Consider the following 18,148-nt stretch of genomic DNA (forward strand, 5'->3'; position numbering starts at 1 on the left):
ACTGTAGGGGTAGGAAGGGACCTCTGGTGATCATCAAGACCAACTCCCTGCTAAAGTGGATTCTCTACAGTTGAGAAAGATCAACAAGTCCAACTGTGTGACCACTTTGGGGCTAAACTAAAGTATACTATTGAGGGCTTTGACCAGATGCTTTCTGAGCACTGACAAATAGTGCACCAACCACTTTGCCAGGAAGCTTTTTCCAGTGTTTTCCTTTTCACTCTCACAGTAAAGAGATCTTTCTTGATATTATTCTGAATCTCCTCTGGCTTTTTCATTTTAAAAATTTAGAAAATCAATATACAATATTTGTTATTTATTTATTATATTCAAATTTTCATATTCTTACTAAAGGGCATTTGATTTTCTTTCTCCCCTTCTGTGTTTTATTTCAATTGTTTTTATCCCTGAAAAGCATTTATATTTTTCTCTGGTGCGTTTTTGCTTGGTCACTTCTCGGTTTATAACAACAATATATGGAAAATCAAATCAGCCAAAATCCATTTTGTTTCAACAGTGTGGGTCCCCAGGAGTGCTAGAATCAAATAAAAATACAATGTGAATTTAAAAGGAAGCTAAGTGCAGCAAATTGGACCAGCAGCTGACAATCTCAGGTTTCATTAAAATTTGAATCAGTATACACTAAACCTATCAGAAAGGAAGCTGATTCATTTTTAAATAAAAAAAAAAAAAAACAAACACAAAACTGTTCAACTGTCGCAGGTATGATGTGAGAGTTGTTCCACCTTTAAATGCTTTAAATACAAGCCAGAAAATGTATTCTGCTACATGGATATTTCTTTGCTTGAACCGTAATGGAGCTAAGGGAGAAAAATGTCAGTGCTGGAACCTGCTGTGAGTGAGGTATAAGAGGACTTCACCTCACTATGCTGCTCTGATTTAGCTGCAGCTGGTGTAAAACCCCCATAGACCACACGTGTATTTGACACCTGAGAACTTCTCTCCCTAAGACATCCCATATGTTCAGCACATTGCCAGATAACCTTCTCCATCTTCTCTCCTGGTTATGAAAATCACAGAATCACAGAAACACAGAAAACTGAGGATTAGCACAGACTAGTGCTAATGGGACACACTTCTGTATGAGTGAACTCATAGAGAAACTCAGTGAAAGGGTATATTGTCTTCTTAAGTCTTGCATGTACCAGGAGGAACTGTCCTCAGGATTGTTTCTGACTTCCCCTGTTGTGCTCAGAGCAAACCTGCATAAATGTGTACATGTCTCACAGAGATTTTCCTAAACATAAGTTGAAGTGTTGTTAAGGCCCTTCAATAGGCAAAAGTAACAACAAAAAAAGTAAATCTATTCCCATAAATATTTCAGATAAGTAGGAAACTGTAAGAATAGTGGCTAGATTTGAAAATCATAGTTTAAAATCTCAATTACTTGTTTCAACTCTGCGATTATTGAACGACTGTACAATGATTGCAAGTAAGTAATTATTAGATGGTCTCTGTTTACTGAGTATAATTTTTAAAACAAATGCAGCTAAACTAAGTGCTACTGAGAATATGAGTTAGTTTGTACATGCTGTTGTGTTCCTTTTATATATATGGTGAATGTTGAGCAAGGATGATTTCTTGCTTGCAATACAGCAGCTTAGTTGCAGTCTGTTCTGACAAGGCACTGACGTTCTCTTTTCTGGACCACATTCAAGCTTATATGATAGCCGTTGAGATCAGTAGGAAACAGTTCAGTAAGAGAAAAAAAAATTAATGAAGCATTACCAATTTATAGTAGCAAAAAATAAATGAAATCCAGCTTACATTTTACTTCAGTTTTTCTATTTGTGTGAGGAATGAGTCTTGTTCTGGGAATAACATTCCTCTTCGGGGTGTATTTTCCAAGTGGCACAGAGGAAATTAGTCACACTATTCCCTTAACTCCAGGGGGCCAGAAGTTACAGGCTCCTGATTTAATTTTGGTTGGATTCATGACTTCCGTGTTTGGCTTGTTATCAGCTGTTGCACATGTGGCTGAGGGAGAAAGAGGTTAAAAAAATTGAAAACGTGCACTGTATAATCAATATTCCTTTCTGAATTTTCAGTTTTGATTTCTGTGATGGGAACTCCCTGATGCTAGCAAGGAATGTGATATCTCTATTGTGATTGAAATGAGCTCGTTCACTGTATATTTCCTCTGCTACTCAAATGATGCATGAATGTCCTTTCATAGTTTCAAGGAACCAATTTATGAATTCTAAACAAAAACATATATTTTACTTGGTCCTGACAAAAGACATCTCTAATTGATGTGGTCTTTAAATGTAAAGATGTAGACTTTTCTATCTTTAGCTCCCTTCTGAACATTCAGCAGCTTCTGAAGAGGAAGTCAGTGCTTTTCTGTATGTTAGGGACCACTAAAATGGAAATAGAATGGGAAACAAACAAAAATCTCACAAAAGAACAGTATGACATGTATGGCAAGTATGGATGGAAGGACGTTTAAAATAAAACAAAATTATATTTCAGCAAACCACCAAATCTTTGTTTGTAGAGTTGCTGTTCTAGAAAGTGTGCTGTCTGGTGACTTTTACTTCTTTTCAACAGGATATTCACAGCATAAGCAATGCAATGTGCACAAAAAATTACCTGCAAATAATGAGGAAAAGGGGCTACTCTGCATAATCTCAAATAAGTAAGAAACAAATCTGCTGGCTCTTAAGTTCTAAAAAGGTCTGTAAAAGGCTTCAAGAGATACATAAGCATGGAAAGCATATCACTCATTGTAATCATCTGGGGTTAAAAACACCAGAGAGAAAGAGCTAAGATGGGAGAGTGAAAAAATTTGGTTTGAAACAGAAATACAATGTGCAGTGATCAGAACGTGAATGGAAACAAGTAAATAGGAAACTCTGTAACATCCAAGTTACAAATTACAAAGATAAGAAAGAGTAGATATCTGCTATAAATGGCATAATGCTGTTTTTAAGAAAGTTAGCACTTAGGTGAATTGATTATATCAACAAATCACCTAAAATCATTTGGGATTTGAAATTCCAGCCCCAGATAGAAAATATGAAACTGAGATAATAACTGGTAAGAGATTGCAAGAAAAGTAATTATAATAAATGCCATGATAGGGCATGCTTTGTAGACCCCTTTTAAGTGTCAAAAATTGCTTCTTCATGGAGTAAATTCTCAAGGTGGCCACAAATTGGGAGCAAACATAGCAAACAAATTGCTTTCATAATAAGGATTGTTATGAACTAATAATCAGCATGTCTGTAGGACTAAAACAAAGCAAAATTAAAACGATCAACCATCTACCACAGTGATTTTCAGTTTTCAGAATAGGAACTACATGCAGATGAAACAAGCTTAAAAGAAATTAAAAAGAGTAAAATTTGAAGGCAGCGTGGAGACACTGCAATGGAAGCTGAAAACAAATCCATGCCTTCTAAATGAACTTGTAGAAGACCTAGAAAGGTAGGAGGGCTAACAGAATATATAAAGAGTACATAAAGAAAGATATTTGAAGAAAAAGGATCCATAGAACAAATGTTAAGTTTGAGATGGCCACATCACCAGAACCAGATACCTATCTGGTCAAGAGTACTAAAGAAATAAAAGAATGAAATAACTGTAATTACTAATAGTATTTTCTTGCTTAAAGCAATTTTATTTTGAGGAATGGAAAGTAGCAAATTTGATTAAAGTTTCTAAATAAAGCATCTAGTCAGGTCTATAGGCCTGCAGACCAGGGCATCTGGGAAAAAGCATATTGTAGAAGAGACAACATAGCTTTCATAAAAGTAGGTGTGCTGAGAAGGAAACAGAGAGCATATCAACAAAGGGGTGTTGGCCTTTCAGGTTTCCAAAAGATTTTTAAAATGTCATCAAAGAATCTAGGTTCTGTGGGGTAGGGGTGAAAGTCTTGATGTGGGTTACTTATTTCCTGTTAAAGGTGGAAAATAAAAGTCATAGGTGAGCAGTTCATTTGCCTGATGAAAGTGTTTGTGCTCAGGAAGGATTACTCTGTCCAATATGCATGTAAAGGAGCTGTAAAGAGAATGGATGATGCAGTGACACATCTTGTTGATGATACAAACCTACTTAAAGTCCTTTAGGTAAGGATGATTTGCAAACAGCTATAGAAAACTCCTAAGTATTGACTGGCAGTGAAGTGGCTGCAGTGAACATCAGTGTTGATAAATGTCAAGCAATGCGTGAAGGAAAGGAATCCCAACTTTATATGCACAGTTCTTATTTAGTTCTTTTAAACGTTCCTTTAAGCACTCATGAGAGAGATCTTGAAATTGTAAGCCCTGGTTCTCTGAAGACATCGCTTCAATACCCAGCACTGTTCAGAATGCCAAATCAATTGCTAGGAATTCTTGGTAAAGCAGAAAATATCATTATACTATGATATAAGACTCTGTAGATTGCAGGCAGTGATCCAGTCCACCACTTAAAAAAAGCATAGTGAACCAAAAGTATGGAAACCTCCTGCACAAAACCAGAATAAATAGATCAGGAATGTGATATGTCTTGTGTTATTTTGTATCTGCCAGGTAGGCGCCTATGTATGAGCTAGCAGTCTGGTCTCCCAGTATAGTTTATGAAAATCTCAGCTTAGTCACTGCAATTTAGAATGTGATTCATGCTGTCTGATCGCAAAAGCTTGCCTTTCGTTCAACACCTGTTTTAGTTTGCTACTGAGTATAAGGGGACTATATAGTGAGTGAAGAAAAATATTAAGTAATAGGTTGAAAAAAAAGCAGAAGGTGGTTCTTCAACCTAAAGTTTGAGCTTATAGACTATTTTGGATGCTTATATTTTATGTTCAAAAATCAAATAGATAATGTAAGAGAAATCCATCAAGATCTGATTGACAAACAAATAGAACTTCTGGCTCCAGTATCTTTGAGCATAAATTGAGCAGAACAAGGAGCAGAGAAGCTTATGCTTTCTCTTGCCAATCCTTCTTCCCCAAGTAAATATGCAAAGGTTGCTCCAAAAGTAATGCCTCCCATTTATTTCCATGTAAATTACAGCAGGTACAAAGAGCACAATAACTATAAAGCAAATTCCCAGCTACAAAACATTGTTTTTCAACATAATAGCCACCAGGAGCTATGCCTTTTCACCAGTAATGAACAAGAGCCTGCATGCTGTGCTTGTAAAAATCTGGACCAATGGAGGTGACCCACTGTCACCACTGCTGAAATGCACCACCCACCACCTCACTGTGCTCACATCCATTGTGCTCACATCCAGTGTTTGGTATCCATAAATGTTCAGCAAATGGCAATGATTGTCAATGGCTGAGATTTCTTCTGTGGAGGAATTGAATAACATACCTTTGCTTCATGTGCACTTCCATGGCAAATGACAATGTGCCAGACTCCCTCTGCTGCCATCTGTCACATGGCAAGAAAATGTAATGGAATATTGGTGGGAAGGTTCAACCTCTACTGACACACCATCAACATCTGCCTCTGGCATTGTGGGAGGCATTACTTTCAGAGCAGCCCCCAGGTGCTCTCAGAGATAGGACTGAGTGAGCTGACCTTGTCTACTGACTGATTATGGCCACTGTTAGGTTCTAGACTTGTGGTATTTGGCTGGTATCTGTGCTGTATCTTCTACAGTTCTTGCTAATTTTCCAAAGCATTTTAAAATATTTTCTAACAGAACAGTATGGATCATTTAAAATCCAATCTACCACCTACAGCATCTCATACCATTGAAATTCTTCCTTGCATAAGGACAGTCATAATGAAAATAATTTGGGGCTGTTTTTCCTTTTGCTGTTCACACTGAGAATTCATTTACACCCTGAGCTATTTAATTCAAAATAGGTTCGAATAGGTCTCTCCTTGTGATAGTGGAACATGACTCACCATGTATATTTGTTTTTAAATTGCCAACTCTATAGTTCTGCAATTTTTTTCTGCTATAAACCTGTGGTGGTTTTAGTTTTCTTTGTGTAGAAGGAAAAGAATAATAGAAAAGTTAATCAGTCCTACACTATGCAAACCAAATATTAAAAATATAAATATTACGGTAAAGCATTTCAATCATATTGATGAAAATCAGAATCAACTAGAAATTCCAAATTACTGCCTCTATAGCTGAAAAGTACTATACGAGATACAAAAATGATTACTATTTCTTTCTTTTTCTAAAAAGAATTCCTAGTAAATTTCAGTCTCTAACACAGAAATAAAAACCAAGCTTGAGAATCGTGTATGTTGGCTGGTGAACTGTTTGTCCACAGGAAGGTTTGTTTAGTGTATTACTACAGTCGTTGATTTTTTTAATCAGACAATATCACATGCTGAATCTTTGTATGGATTTTTTATTTTCTGTCTTCAGTTTTAAATGGTAAGATTATTTGCATTGACTAACATTCACTTGTTGTTTCTTACATTTTGATTTGTATAACTAATGAAAGTGCTAGTAAAAACTCAGGCAGAACAGCAATAGAATGCATAATGTAAATTTTAGAGATGATGAAAAAGCTTTTTCATTTTTTTATGTTGAAAAATTAGCATATCACTGCAAAAATCAGTATACAGCAGAAAAAATAAAAAGTAATTAAAAAGGAAATAACTTCTCAAATAGGGGAGGGGACAGGTTTTTCCGTATATTTCTGTGATTTCTGTGATTTCCTTTTGTTTTCTTATGTCTTACCTCTGTACATAAGCATTCACTCTTTGTAAAGTAAGGTATAGTCACTAAAAGATGTTGACTAATCGTGACAGATCTTCTGTTTCACCTTAATTCGGTATAATGGTTGATTTACATAGTCATTTGTGTCAACCTTAGGTGATACTAGTATTTGCAAATCAACATTTCAGATTGAAATAACTGGTCTGAAATCTGCCAGATACTTCAGTACATGCTCAAAAACAAGCAGTTTTTAGGCTTAAGCCTATGTGATTTGCCTGAACAATGAAGTGTGATCCTTTTGCCATAGAAATTAATAGCAAGTGAACAAGGCTTAATGCAGGAACTGCCTTAGAATATATTGCATTGCCAGAACTGATTTTTGCAGCAGGTGCTTTCCATTTATTCTGACAGCGTTTTATATTTATATACAATTGGGTGTTGGTAATGTTAGATAAGAGTTGCTCTCTTCATAATGCATGAGATACTCGAGATAAGATCATAAATGCAGAAAAGTCTGCAAGGGTTTTAGCATCTCTTTTCTTTTTTTATTCACTCAAATTGAGAAGTGTTTTTCCTCTGCTTTCATATGTTAAACAGCATTTGTCCATCCTGAGGAACACATGCTGTGCACATATAAACAATGAGACAGAGAGAAGCATGCCCTACAGTGCACAGCCCGGTGGGTGTTCTGCTTAGGGATTTAATTTAACTAGCCAGAAATTATAGTGAAGGCTCCAAATTGCTACCAATTCCTGAAATGCTGGACCCTACCCTTTAGACCTAGAGCTCATAGCAAGTATATTAGATGACTGTTATCTCTCTGAAGGTCGGTACATGCCTTCCTTTCAGCTTGACAGGGAACTCCTTTGCCTTGTTAATCAGCTGGTAGCAGACCCCATCATTTTGGAAGTTATCACTTATCTTTTTTTATGGTATTTAATTTGTACAGGTTTATCGAGCAGAAATGGTGCCCCTTAAAGAGAAAGTGCATCAAGTCAATGAGCTGGCTCACCGGTTCGCTCCCCCTGATATTCAGCTCTCCCCATACACTCTCAGCTGTCTGGAGGACCTGAACACAAGGTGGAAAGTGCTACAGGTAGGTCTCCTGTGACTGCTTTCTTTATGCTGCATTTAATTTATTTTTCTTCTATGTGGTTGTTTTCTCCCTGGGCACTAAACAGTCACCAAAGGAATGAAAGAGGAAAGAGGTCAGTATTGGAAAAGCAGTTTCAGCAAGGCTACTCCTATAAAAAAAAAAAAAAAAAGTGAAAAAAGCAAGGCCAAATGCAAGTTGTTGCACTCAGAGCAATCCCATATGTGTACAGACTCATTGAAAGCAGCTCTGTGAAGAAGGACTTGAGGGTCATGGACAATGAAAAGCTGATCATGGGCCAAGAGTGTGCTCTTGCAGCTTAGAACATCAACAATATCCTGGGCTGCATGAGAAGAGAGATGATCAACAGGGAGTGGAAGGGGACTGTCCCTCTCTGCTCAGCCCTCATTTGGCTCCATCTGGAGTACTGTGTCCAAGTCTGAGGCTACAGGAGAGAAGGAATGTGGAGTGGATCCAGAGGAGGGCCACAAAAGTGGTCGGAGGCTGGAGCGCCTCTTTTAGGAAGAAAAGGTAAGGGAAGTGGTCTTGTTCAGCTTGTAGAAGGCTCTGGGGAGACCTCATTGTGGCCTTCCAGTACTTGAATAGAAGTTAAAAGCAGGAGAGGGACCAGCTTTTTACACAGTCTGACAGTGAAAGGACAGTGGGAATGGTTTTAAACTAAAAGATAGGATATGTAGATTAATGTTAGAAGGAAATTTTTTACTCAGAGCGCAGTGAGGCACTGGCACAGCTGCCCAGAGAAGCTGTGGTGCCCCATCTGTAGAGGTGCTCAAGGCCAGGTTGGATGGGGCCATAGGCAGCCTGAGCTGGTGGGGGGCAGCCCTGCCCATGGTAGGGGTTGGGGCAGTGTGGGCTTTGTGGTAACTTCTAACCCAAGCCATTCTGTGCTTCTATGATTCTGTGAAACATGCTAATGTATTCTCTTAATTTCTGGATTCTTTTATCCAGAAGTAAAATCAGTTAAGCCAGTTTTTCAGACAGTTAGAATTTTCATATGGATAAAATACTTAGAAGTTTATTTACCTTTTAATATTAATATTTAGAAAATCTTGCTGCAAAATATGTCATGTGATAACATCTTTCAAGTGACTTATCCATGTGTTACTTAAATTTTTATGGTGTATTTGTCCTGCATATGAATAGAAGATATTGGTACTGCCAAGTCTAATAGTCAAAAAGAGATTATTTCCTTATTCTTCTCCAAAATGAATCTTGCATTTCTGTGACATCTCCAGTTTATCGAAGTCAATGTAAATATTAACAGCAGAATTTTTGTTTTTTTCTACTTTTTTCATAAATCAGCAGCTTGCCATGAGAGTGCTAGGTTAAGTAAAAGATAATTCTTGATCTTTGCTCATCAGTATCTGATTTATCTTACATTCTCAGGGTAGGCTTAAGGTAACATTATTGAAGCAAATGAACAGAAATCTAGAAGATAAAATAAATGTTCCTCTAATTTTTATCCACATATGTGAAAAAATTACTTGTATTTCCAAAAAACAGCAGCTAATTAGCTCAATACGCCAATTCATAGAGAAATACCTTCTTTTAGCTAACAAAATAACTGAGTTCCAGTGGTTTGCTGAAATATGCTTCATTTTCCTTTAGGAAAAGGGAAAATGGGAAGATTTTTCAGAGTGAGAGCATATAGTATGTGAAAAAGTCAAACAAATCTGAGAGGAAGTCTGATATAAGCATTTTGTTGTTATCTTTCATGAAAGCATTAGGCAGAGGGCCAACTTGACATTGTAGACTATTTTAAAACATATGCTGGAAACCAGTTGTTCACACACATTTCATAGATAATATGCTCTTTCTCCAACAAGTGCAGGAAGCATTGTGAAGTTAGATCCTTGGAGACAGTATGTCAGAGTGGGATGTTAGAGCTGATAGAACTGGTGGTAATTTGGAGTTTTGCAGTTTACTGTCTTCTTTCATATTTACTTAAATGTACTCTGGAAGCTATTGGATAGCAAGGTGAAAACAATCCAGTACAACTCCAAACACATCTTGAGGGGAAAAAATGTAGGCTATTTTGAAGGATTATCATGTATAAAAGGCCAATATGTGACACTTGGGAAGAAGAGGATCTATGTTCCTATAATTTATTTTTTCTACCTGAAAAAGGAACAGAGTTTCTGATACAGAGCTCATTTGTTTTCTGTATATAAAGTCTAGTGGATGTTTGCACTGACAGTCACTCATGAGGGCACTTCTTAGAGTGTTACATTTTCTGTCTTAGGGTCAGGCTTAAGTATGTATGAAAGAAATTTGAAATTTTGGTCCTGCAATAAGGAAATCAAAGATAGAAATGATTTTTTGTGTGTCCTACAAAATTGTTCTATTTCCAAGATAGGTTTGTATTTTGTGTTTCCGGTTTTCAGTTCTATTACAACTTTTTTCTCTCTCTCCCTCTCCCTTTCCTTATTCTTCTCCATCCCCTCCTATCCATTCCCCTTTTATGTGTTCTGTTTTTGTCAACGTATACAGGAATATTCCTAGAAAAAAATGTACATTAAGGAGGGTGTAACTACAAGTGAGTGTGAAGCAAGCAGAATTTTAAATTTCAAGATTGTCTCTGTTGGAGATTATTACACACTCAACAAAGGGAGAGCTGCCTTCAGCTCTCTGCTGAAGCTCGCTGCTAGGCTGCCCCTCAAGGCAGACCAGGAGGTCACTGGTCAAAGATGGTGCAGTGAGGTTTGTAGGCAAAATCTCTGACACAAACAGAATTCCTCAGTATGTCACAGGAAACCTAGCTTCAAATTACTGAGAAAGATTATTTTAAATCTAACCACTTATGTTCTTAAAAGCAAAAAGGGAAATCCTTATTTTCCTGAAGTAAATGTGGATTTGTGACAGTGTCAGAGTCCTGCTGGCCTCCAAATATAAAGGTCCCAACAAATACTAATGATATGTGCCTTCCAGTCTTCATTCAGATCCAGTGAATCTCCAAACAATTGAGTCATTCTGTTCCCACCCCTCACTTGACAGGTGGATGGGCACCAGGGCAAGCAAGTTACATCAAAATGTAAGTTGAAAGCAGCACTGACTTATTATAACAGAGTTTAAATTTAGGATTCTTTCTCATCTCTCTTCCATGCCTTCTCCAACAAAAAAAAAATCCTCAAAAAAGAAGCAAAGTAGCAACCATATATACCCATAAATGAAATGTTCATTCATGACTGTCACTGTTGAAATAAGTTTTCCAGATTTTCACAGAATCATAGAATGTATCGTAGAATCATAAAAGTTGGAAAGGCCAATAAAATCATCTAATCCAACCATCAACCCATGCCTGTGACTGTTTCAGACCATGTCACTCTGCAACATCTGCACATTTCTTGAACACTTCCAAGGGTGTTGACTCCGTGACCTCCCTGGGCAGCCTGTTCCAATATATGTATGTTTAGCATGGTGATGGTCTCAAAAGATATTCTTTAGATCTAATCACGTCATTAAGGTTTGAATATGATTAAGGGTATTCTCATAGCATTTTGTCCAAAGGAAAAAGAAACAAACAAAACCCCTCTTCTAGTTATTTATAGTTCACTTTTTGAATTTGACAGTCACTGTATGTGAATCTCATACATGAAAGTTGTAGTCATGTGCTTCTATGGAAAATCTTCCCTACTGTTCTGTGCATCTAACATTATTAAAAGGAAAGCTACTTACTCCAGATAAAGCAGCAAGTATAAACTAAGGCTATATTAAAAGTGGTTAAATAGAGTGGCAGATGAGTCAACAGTAATAAGGCAGATATTTTTTCCTCTTCAAGAGACAGAAAAAGTCACATATGTATGAAAGTTTCATATAATAAGGATTCAGATTTCTGTGTTCATTATGTTTCTATCATCTTAGCAGTTCTTCTTCTCATTTTATTTGTTCATTTTAATAACTGATTTTCATTTGTGTGCTTTTCCTCTGTTTTTAACTGTCTTTTGATTAATGTCATTTTAAATAGTTGATGAAAGCAAGAGACAACATTTTCTGGGGCCAAAATTCAGGCTCATCTATAATTAGACTAATAAGACATTGCAATCATAGTTCTTTTCAATCTTGAAATTTGAAACTATTATTGTAGTAGTTGCAGGTTCCCTCTTCCCAGCAGAGGGAGATTTTGATCTTTTTGGGAAGTTGAGTTTTTCCATCAGACTCTTAAGTAAAAATGTTGTTTTGTATATTCCACGACAAATGGAATTTCTGCCAAACACACAGCTGTCGTGGTTCTTTCATGGCCTCTATTTAATTGGCCATTCCGCTTGGCTTTAGAAGTCATATACCCATGGTTGTTTTTTTTCATTTCTGATGGCTCAGTTTTGTTTAATGTTTGTCTGCATAAATACGCATATAGATCCTATTTATTTATTTATATGCTAACAAGTAGAGAAAGGATAGCTATCTGTATTGGGATTCAATGTGTGTCAGAAACTGGAAAGCTTCCTTAATAAATCAGGAGGATATCGTCATTGTTCTTCGTGGCATGTTTAGAGCAGTCAGTGAAAGGATGTGTCTAAAATTATAAATAGGCATGATAATCACCAACAGGCCATGCCAACTGGAAAAAAAAAGAAAAAGAAATTAAAAAAAGGTCAAAGTTGTGATGTTCTATGTGATGAATTTCAGTTTGTTGAAACAGAGGGTGTTTTTGTTACGGGACATACATCCATTTTAAAGTTTTGTGATTCCTTCACTTTGAAATTTTGTCCTCTTTCAAGGTTTGTTTTGAAGAACCAAGTAGATGCACAATGATTTACCCTATTTCATATTTTCATATCCATATTCAAATTTCTTTTGGTATGTTTTTTCCTGTACATATGTGTTTTTATATGTGATATTAAAAAAATGAACAAACATTGACATACGTGGTTTGTAAGTAAAATAAACAAGCACATAAAATGTAGGAATTTGAATAAAATGTCTTACATGGACAGCCTTAATTTATTATCCTGTTGTAGAATCTTTGCATATGTCCTATATTGTGTAAGATTTCTGGCTTATCTGGTTGTTGGTTAAATAATAGGAAGAGAATGGGCTTAGTATTTGATACCCATTAGTCTTATTTCCTTACAAAATGAAACTTATGCAATATACTTCCACCTGTCAGCAGTTATAGATTATGTTTGGCAGCATACATCTGTATGAGTCACACCAGAATATATTTAGGGTACTGTGCAAAACTGAGATTATGATACTGTAAAAAATGTATTAACTGAAAACCAATATACACTAGTTCTGTTGCTTGTTGGTCAAGTAGTTATAAGGAAATGATTGAGTATTTAGCTTTTTAACTTATTCACTAATCACCATTGTAACTGTACTGAAGATGGGAATATTTTCTTCAATATTAGTGAACCATAATTTCTGAACATCTCAAAAATATTTTTTTTCTGTAAAAGTTCCTTTGACACAGAAAGTGGACGTTACATTTGAACAATTAAAGCTCTGTGTTTACCTTAGATGTAAAAATCGCATAGACTGCTTCATTTTTTGTCAGCATAAAGAGAAGTCGGCCTCATTTTTTTTCAACACCCTTTTAGGTGTTGTGACTTGATTCCATTCAGCTATGTTCAGGCTGCTTAATATGAACATTAATGTGTGGGGGGTTTGGTTTGTTTTGCTTTAAGATAAGAGTGTGTGAGCTTATTCAGGGTGAAAAGCTGGGAAGTGCGCAAAGCTAGCAGCAGTCAGAACAGTGAAAGCATACAAGGACAAAACCAGAATGAACCTTGCAATTATGTCATTCTCCGAACCTGACTTCCATATCACAGCTCCTTTTCCTTGCCAAAATCTTATCAACTGTCAGCGCTCATAATTCGTCGGTTAGATTTTCAAACAGAACAGAGCAGGACAGGATTGTGTAGTGTCGGGTAGGGTAGGATTCGTTGTCAGCTTTCTGCTGACACCAGAGGGATGATGAGCCTTAACAGTCTGTGGTTGAGCTCCATAGCCTGGAGGGGATGTACTCTGCTGACACAGATAGTCTGTCCACTCAGCCCTGCTTGGTTTGAAGCAAGGTTAAAGAGGATCTACAAAGGAACATGGTTGTGGCAGATAGAGCCTTCACAGAGTTTAAGAGCTGCCATGTAAAGACCCACTCTCTAAATGTGAGCGGAAGCAGTATAAAACCACTTAGATTCCAGGCTCTGGTGCCAAGGTACCGTTGAAAGATTTTAAAGAGGGAGAATGCAAAAAGTACTCCTCTTTTTCCCCATTTTTGCTTATTCTTTTCTGTGAAATGCTCTGATTTTTTAGAAAGAAAATATTTTTTAAAGAGATTTAAAGTCCTAAGGTAGTGAAAAAAAATATACAAATTTCTCATTCAAAAGGTTTATGGTAGCCAATTTTTTTTCCCTCTGTTAAGTCATTTTGTGTCTTTTTGCCATATCAATTACGTATTATATTACTGCAGATATTTTTATGTTAGGCTGTCTACTTTCAGGTTATAGAAAGCTTTTACAGTCTTCAGGCTACGCAGGACTGTGTGCTATGTATTCTGTGTCTTTTTGCTTTGGTGAAACTTTAAAGATATTTTTGCCATTTTAGAAAGTGCTACCAACAACAGTGGTTAAAATACTAAAAATGTCAGTAGCGTTAAGTTGTGACATGGCTTTAAACCCTGCCTTTCTTGATTGGTATGCATGTCATTCACAGAATATTTTCACAAGGTGCCCTCTGAAACTGCCATTGTAGTTTTCATTGTACCTTGAGTAAAGATGAGTGTTGTGACCTTACATGGAAAATTCTGAGCGGTCTGGAAGTCTTGTAATAAATAGTACGTTAACTGTACAGGAGAGGGCATTTTAGAATTAAAATAGCTCAATTCCTCATACGTGTTTTGTGTGCAAATGGTTTTTATAAAATGATTCCAAATTTGTACCCATGTGGGACAACACAGGTAAAAGGAGTTATTTCAGTAATCATTGCTTGCAGCAGCTCATCTGACCCATTTGATCCTTGTACTTGCTGTGTCTTTATAGAAAGTGTGAAAGTGTACTTAATAAAGAATAAAGTATACTTTACAACTGTTAGAAAGGTACCCCTTAGTTGAAGAACAAACAGTATGAATTATGATTCTTGACTTGAAGCATACAATTTCATTTTTATTCATAGTATTTTGTTATTTCTTTTGTACCTGTGGAATCATAGGTACATATAAATCGCATGTTGTGAAAATGAATTCTTCAGGGCATAGCGTTTTGTTTGAGAATCCTCAGGTGCCTAGTTTCAAGACAAAATTAGCCTTTTTCTTCCATTTTCTTACATGTTCCAAGTTCATTCTCTGCCATAGCTCAGTTTGTTAAAAAAAAAAAAATAGTGGCATGAAGAATTTGTATCGGTCAAGCTAGGACAATAAGCCTGAATCTATGTTTGCAGATAGTATTTTCATTGTGGCAGATATTGTTGCATGATCAAATGGTCCAATTCCTTATATTGGTCTCAAGTGTGGTGCTTCCTTTCCTTCCCAGTTCCCTCACATATGACTCTTTTTAATCTGTAAAATCAGTGAGTTCTGTCCTACTTATCTGACATAAAGCTAATGCTACAGCACTGTTTCAGCAGTGCAGTGGGATTTCGGGTATTCAGAGGAAACTGAAGAATGTGCCCTCTATAAAATAGCTTTGCATTTCATGTATATCCCAGCATTCCAGTTGCTTATCTCAAAACATCACATTTCAAATCCTGAATTGACTTTGTCTGTACTTTTGCCAGCCCAAGAGCTAAGATAACTGAATTTGGTTTGCACATCAGTTGTCATAGCTGGCTGCAATATATCCCAGAATCTGGCTGGCTAGGATTACCTTTAAAGAGAAAGGGTTTACATTTTTCTCATAAAGGCTTCATAACTTTATTCAGCTGTGAATGACATGTGAATTACTATCAGACCTGTCTGGTCTGTTGCAGAAGCCATGCAAATTTTTTCTCTGAAAAAGTCAAGACCTAATCCTTCTTCATCAATGAATAGAAGGTCAGCTCCTAGCAAATAGCGTATCTGGGAGACAGAGATGAGTCTAAATTTTATCACGACCACTTTTCTCTTCAACACTGTGCCCCACACCCTCAGTCATTCCTGCAACAGATGGGATAAGCCTGTGATATCTGTCAGTGCCAGGACCAATAATTTTAGTGTGCCCAAAGTTATGATACATAATTTTACAAATTATTTTAACTACCTGATGTACGCATTTTTAAATGAGTGTTCATTTATGGATCAGAAGGATTTCCCCTTCTGTGATGCTTACAAAGTTCAATTGAACTGGAAACAACAACAACAACAATTGTGTTGATTTTGTGCAATTCATACCAGTCTTTTTATTTTGCGACAGTTTGAACGTTTGCATTTTATAAGGATCTGTCCTGTTCCATAGAAATGGGGAGCAGGAAAAAATATACATCTATTTCATGCACATTTGTGCTTATAATTATTGTTATACGGGCTGAAGCCCCTGACACAAAACTAATAGTGATTTGTTGATGTAGCTGTAGTATGTGGAAGGGCTTTGGGACAGGAACTATAGTGTTGTTAGGTGTGTTATTTAAAAGTGCAATTGCATGTAAGGAAAATATGGATGCTGTAAAACCTATGTTGTCAGTCTGTGAACTTAAACCAGAAAACAAATGACAGACTCAAACCTACCATTTCATGCTGTCATATGTCATTCAGGAAGAGGTGTGAGGCAGACTTCAGCCTGTGGGAGCTAAGCTATGGTTTGCTGCTCACTTAGTCTACTCTGCCAGCCTTCACAACTGGGCATGCTGTTGCTTCTGCTGAGCTTGTGTAGCTCAGATTTCCCCGTGTGCCCCATGAGCAACATTTGTGCCTTTTGGTGCCAGAAGAAAAGCTCATTACAGCTGTATGGAAGAGCATCCTATGAAAAACGTAAAAGCTGAAAGAATAAAAATCCTGATTTGCTGTTTTTAGAAAGCTAATCAATCCTTACTCCTTCTGACAGCAAAATGTCATTTGTTCCTGCTCCTTCTAGCTCTTTGGAGGAACAGTTCTGAAAAGGGGTATTCACAGTTGTGCGCAAAGTAGGTTTCATGAGCTCCCAGGCTGTATTATTTACATGATCAGTAGATTCACGCGGCAGTGTAACTGCTTGGAGATACTGTATTTTACTGTCTTTCTCACATTCAGACAGGCTGTAGCTTGCCAGAGATATTTTATTTTGAATGAGCATATAACTAACAGATGTTTGCTTTTGGCTCCATGTCTACATTCTTTGAAAGCTGGAGAATTAAATTGCTGACATTCAGACAACACTAATTCACATATCCAGGGAGCCTAATTTGCCATCCCTGAGATCCTGGTGCTCATGGGTTTAGAAACCATTTCAGCGACACAATGTAAGAATAGGCTGGGGAATTTCAATAGTACGCTCCTGCTAAACATAATCACATTTTATAAACATCTGCGTCATTACTGGTGTGATTCATCTCTGAGCTGTATACAGCTGTGTTTCCAGTTTCAATTAACAGTCCCTTAATTGCATCTCCATCTCATGTTACTAATTTAGTTAATTTATTCATAATTAAGAGTATTCTATTTTCCACGAAAGTTTGTTGAGCTTCAAGCATTATTTAAAAAAAAATAAATAAAAAATAAAAAGAAGAAGCTGGCTCGTTGCTGAGGGATTTTGATTCTTACAACAGTCACATCAGAAAAGAAACGTCATTCATGCACGTAGAGAGGAAGGCAATGTGAAATGAGAAGTCTTTGGGAGGGTTTTGCTTTGTGACTGTGCTTGTCTCCTCATTTTTGCCTTTCTCCCTTCTGCCCCACACCTAAAGTAATTACTTGTTGATTAGACTGAAACAACAGCTTCTAATATGTAAGAGGAAATGATAACGAAAAAAATCTTACAAGAGTAGTAGTATATATGAGATGTGAATCAAATCCCATTCATTTTTGCCCTCTTAGCACATTTTGGAGTGCAGTGTTTTTTAAAGGACCTATATGATTAGGAACTGTGAAATAACTTGAAAAGTGTGGATTCATGTGGAAAGTTAGGAGGAAGCTTTCCATACAGAGGGTGGTGACACTCTGGAACAGGTTGCCCAAGGAGGCTGTGGATGCCCCATCCCTGGACGCATTCAAGGCCAGGCTGGATGTGGCTCTGGGCAGCCTGGTCTGCTGGTTGGTGACCCTGCACATAGCAGGGGGTCATTGTGGTCCTTTTCAGCCCAGGCCATTCTATGAAAATAAGGAGTGTCTAAGCAATATTACTTACCAAAACAAGGGGTTGCTTTTTAGAAAGTATCTTTTATGTATCAGTACAAGGGTACAATTTGCAAAAACACAGAAACATGCCTTCTTACAATTGTCCATAGTCCTGTGATGTTCTTCACTTACTGTTTTTGCTGAAATGGTTACCACTGTCCAGTACTTGCTGG

The 18,148-nt window shown here is 36.9% G+C and overlaps 1 protein-coding gene across 19 annotated transcripts in view; it reads left to right on the top strand.

The window, feature by feature from the left end:
* The window catches only part of DMD (dystrophin), a 1,043,969-nt gene that overhangs the window by 877,819 nt on the left and 148,002 nt on the right, over window positions 1–18,148 (top strand). For all 19 annotated transcript variants that reach the window (XM_048931232.1, XM_048931479.1, XM_048931663.1 and 16 more), the window contains one exon: window positions 7,589–7,735. In XM_048931232.1, coding sequence (XP_048787189.1) covers window positions 7,589–7,735 — 147 coding nt within the window. The remainder of the gene's footprint in view (window positions 1–7,588; window positions 7,736–18,148) is intronic.

The sequence above is a fragment of the Lagopus muta genome, chromosome 1 (genome assembly GCF_023343835.1).
Source record: "Lagopus muta isolate bLagMut1 chromosome 1, bLagMut1 primary, whole genome shotgun sequence".
NCBI classification, from domain to species: Eukaryota; Metazoa; Chordata; class Aves; order Galliformes; family Phasianidae; genus Lagopus; species Lagopus muta.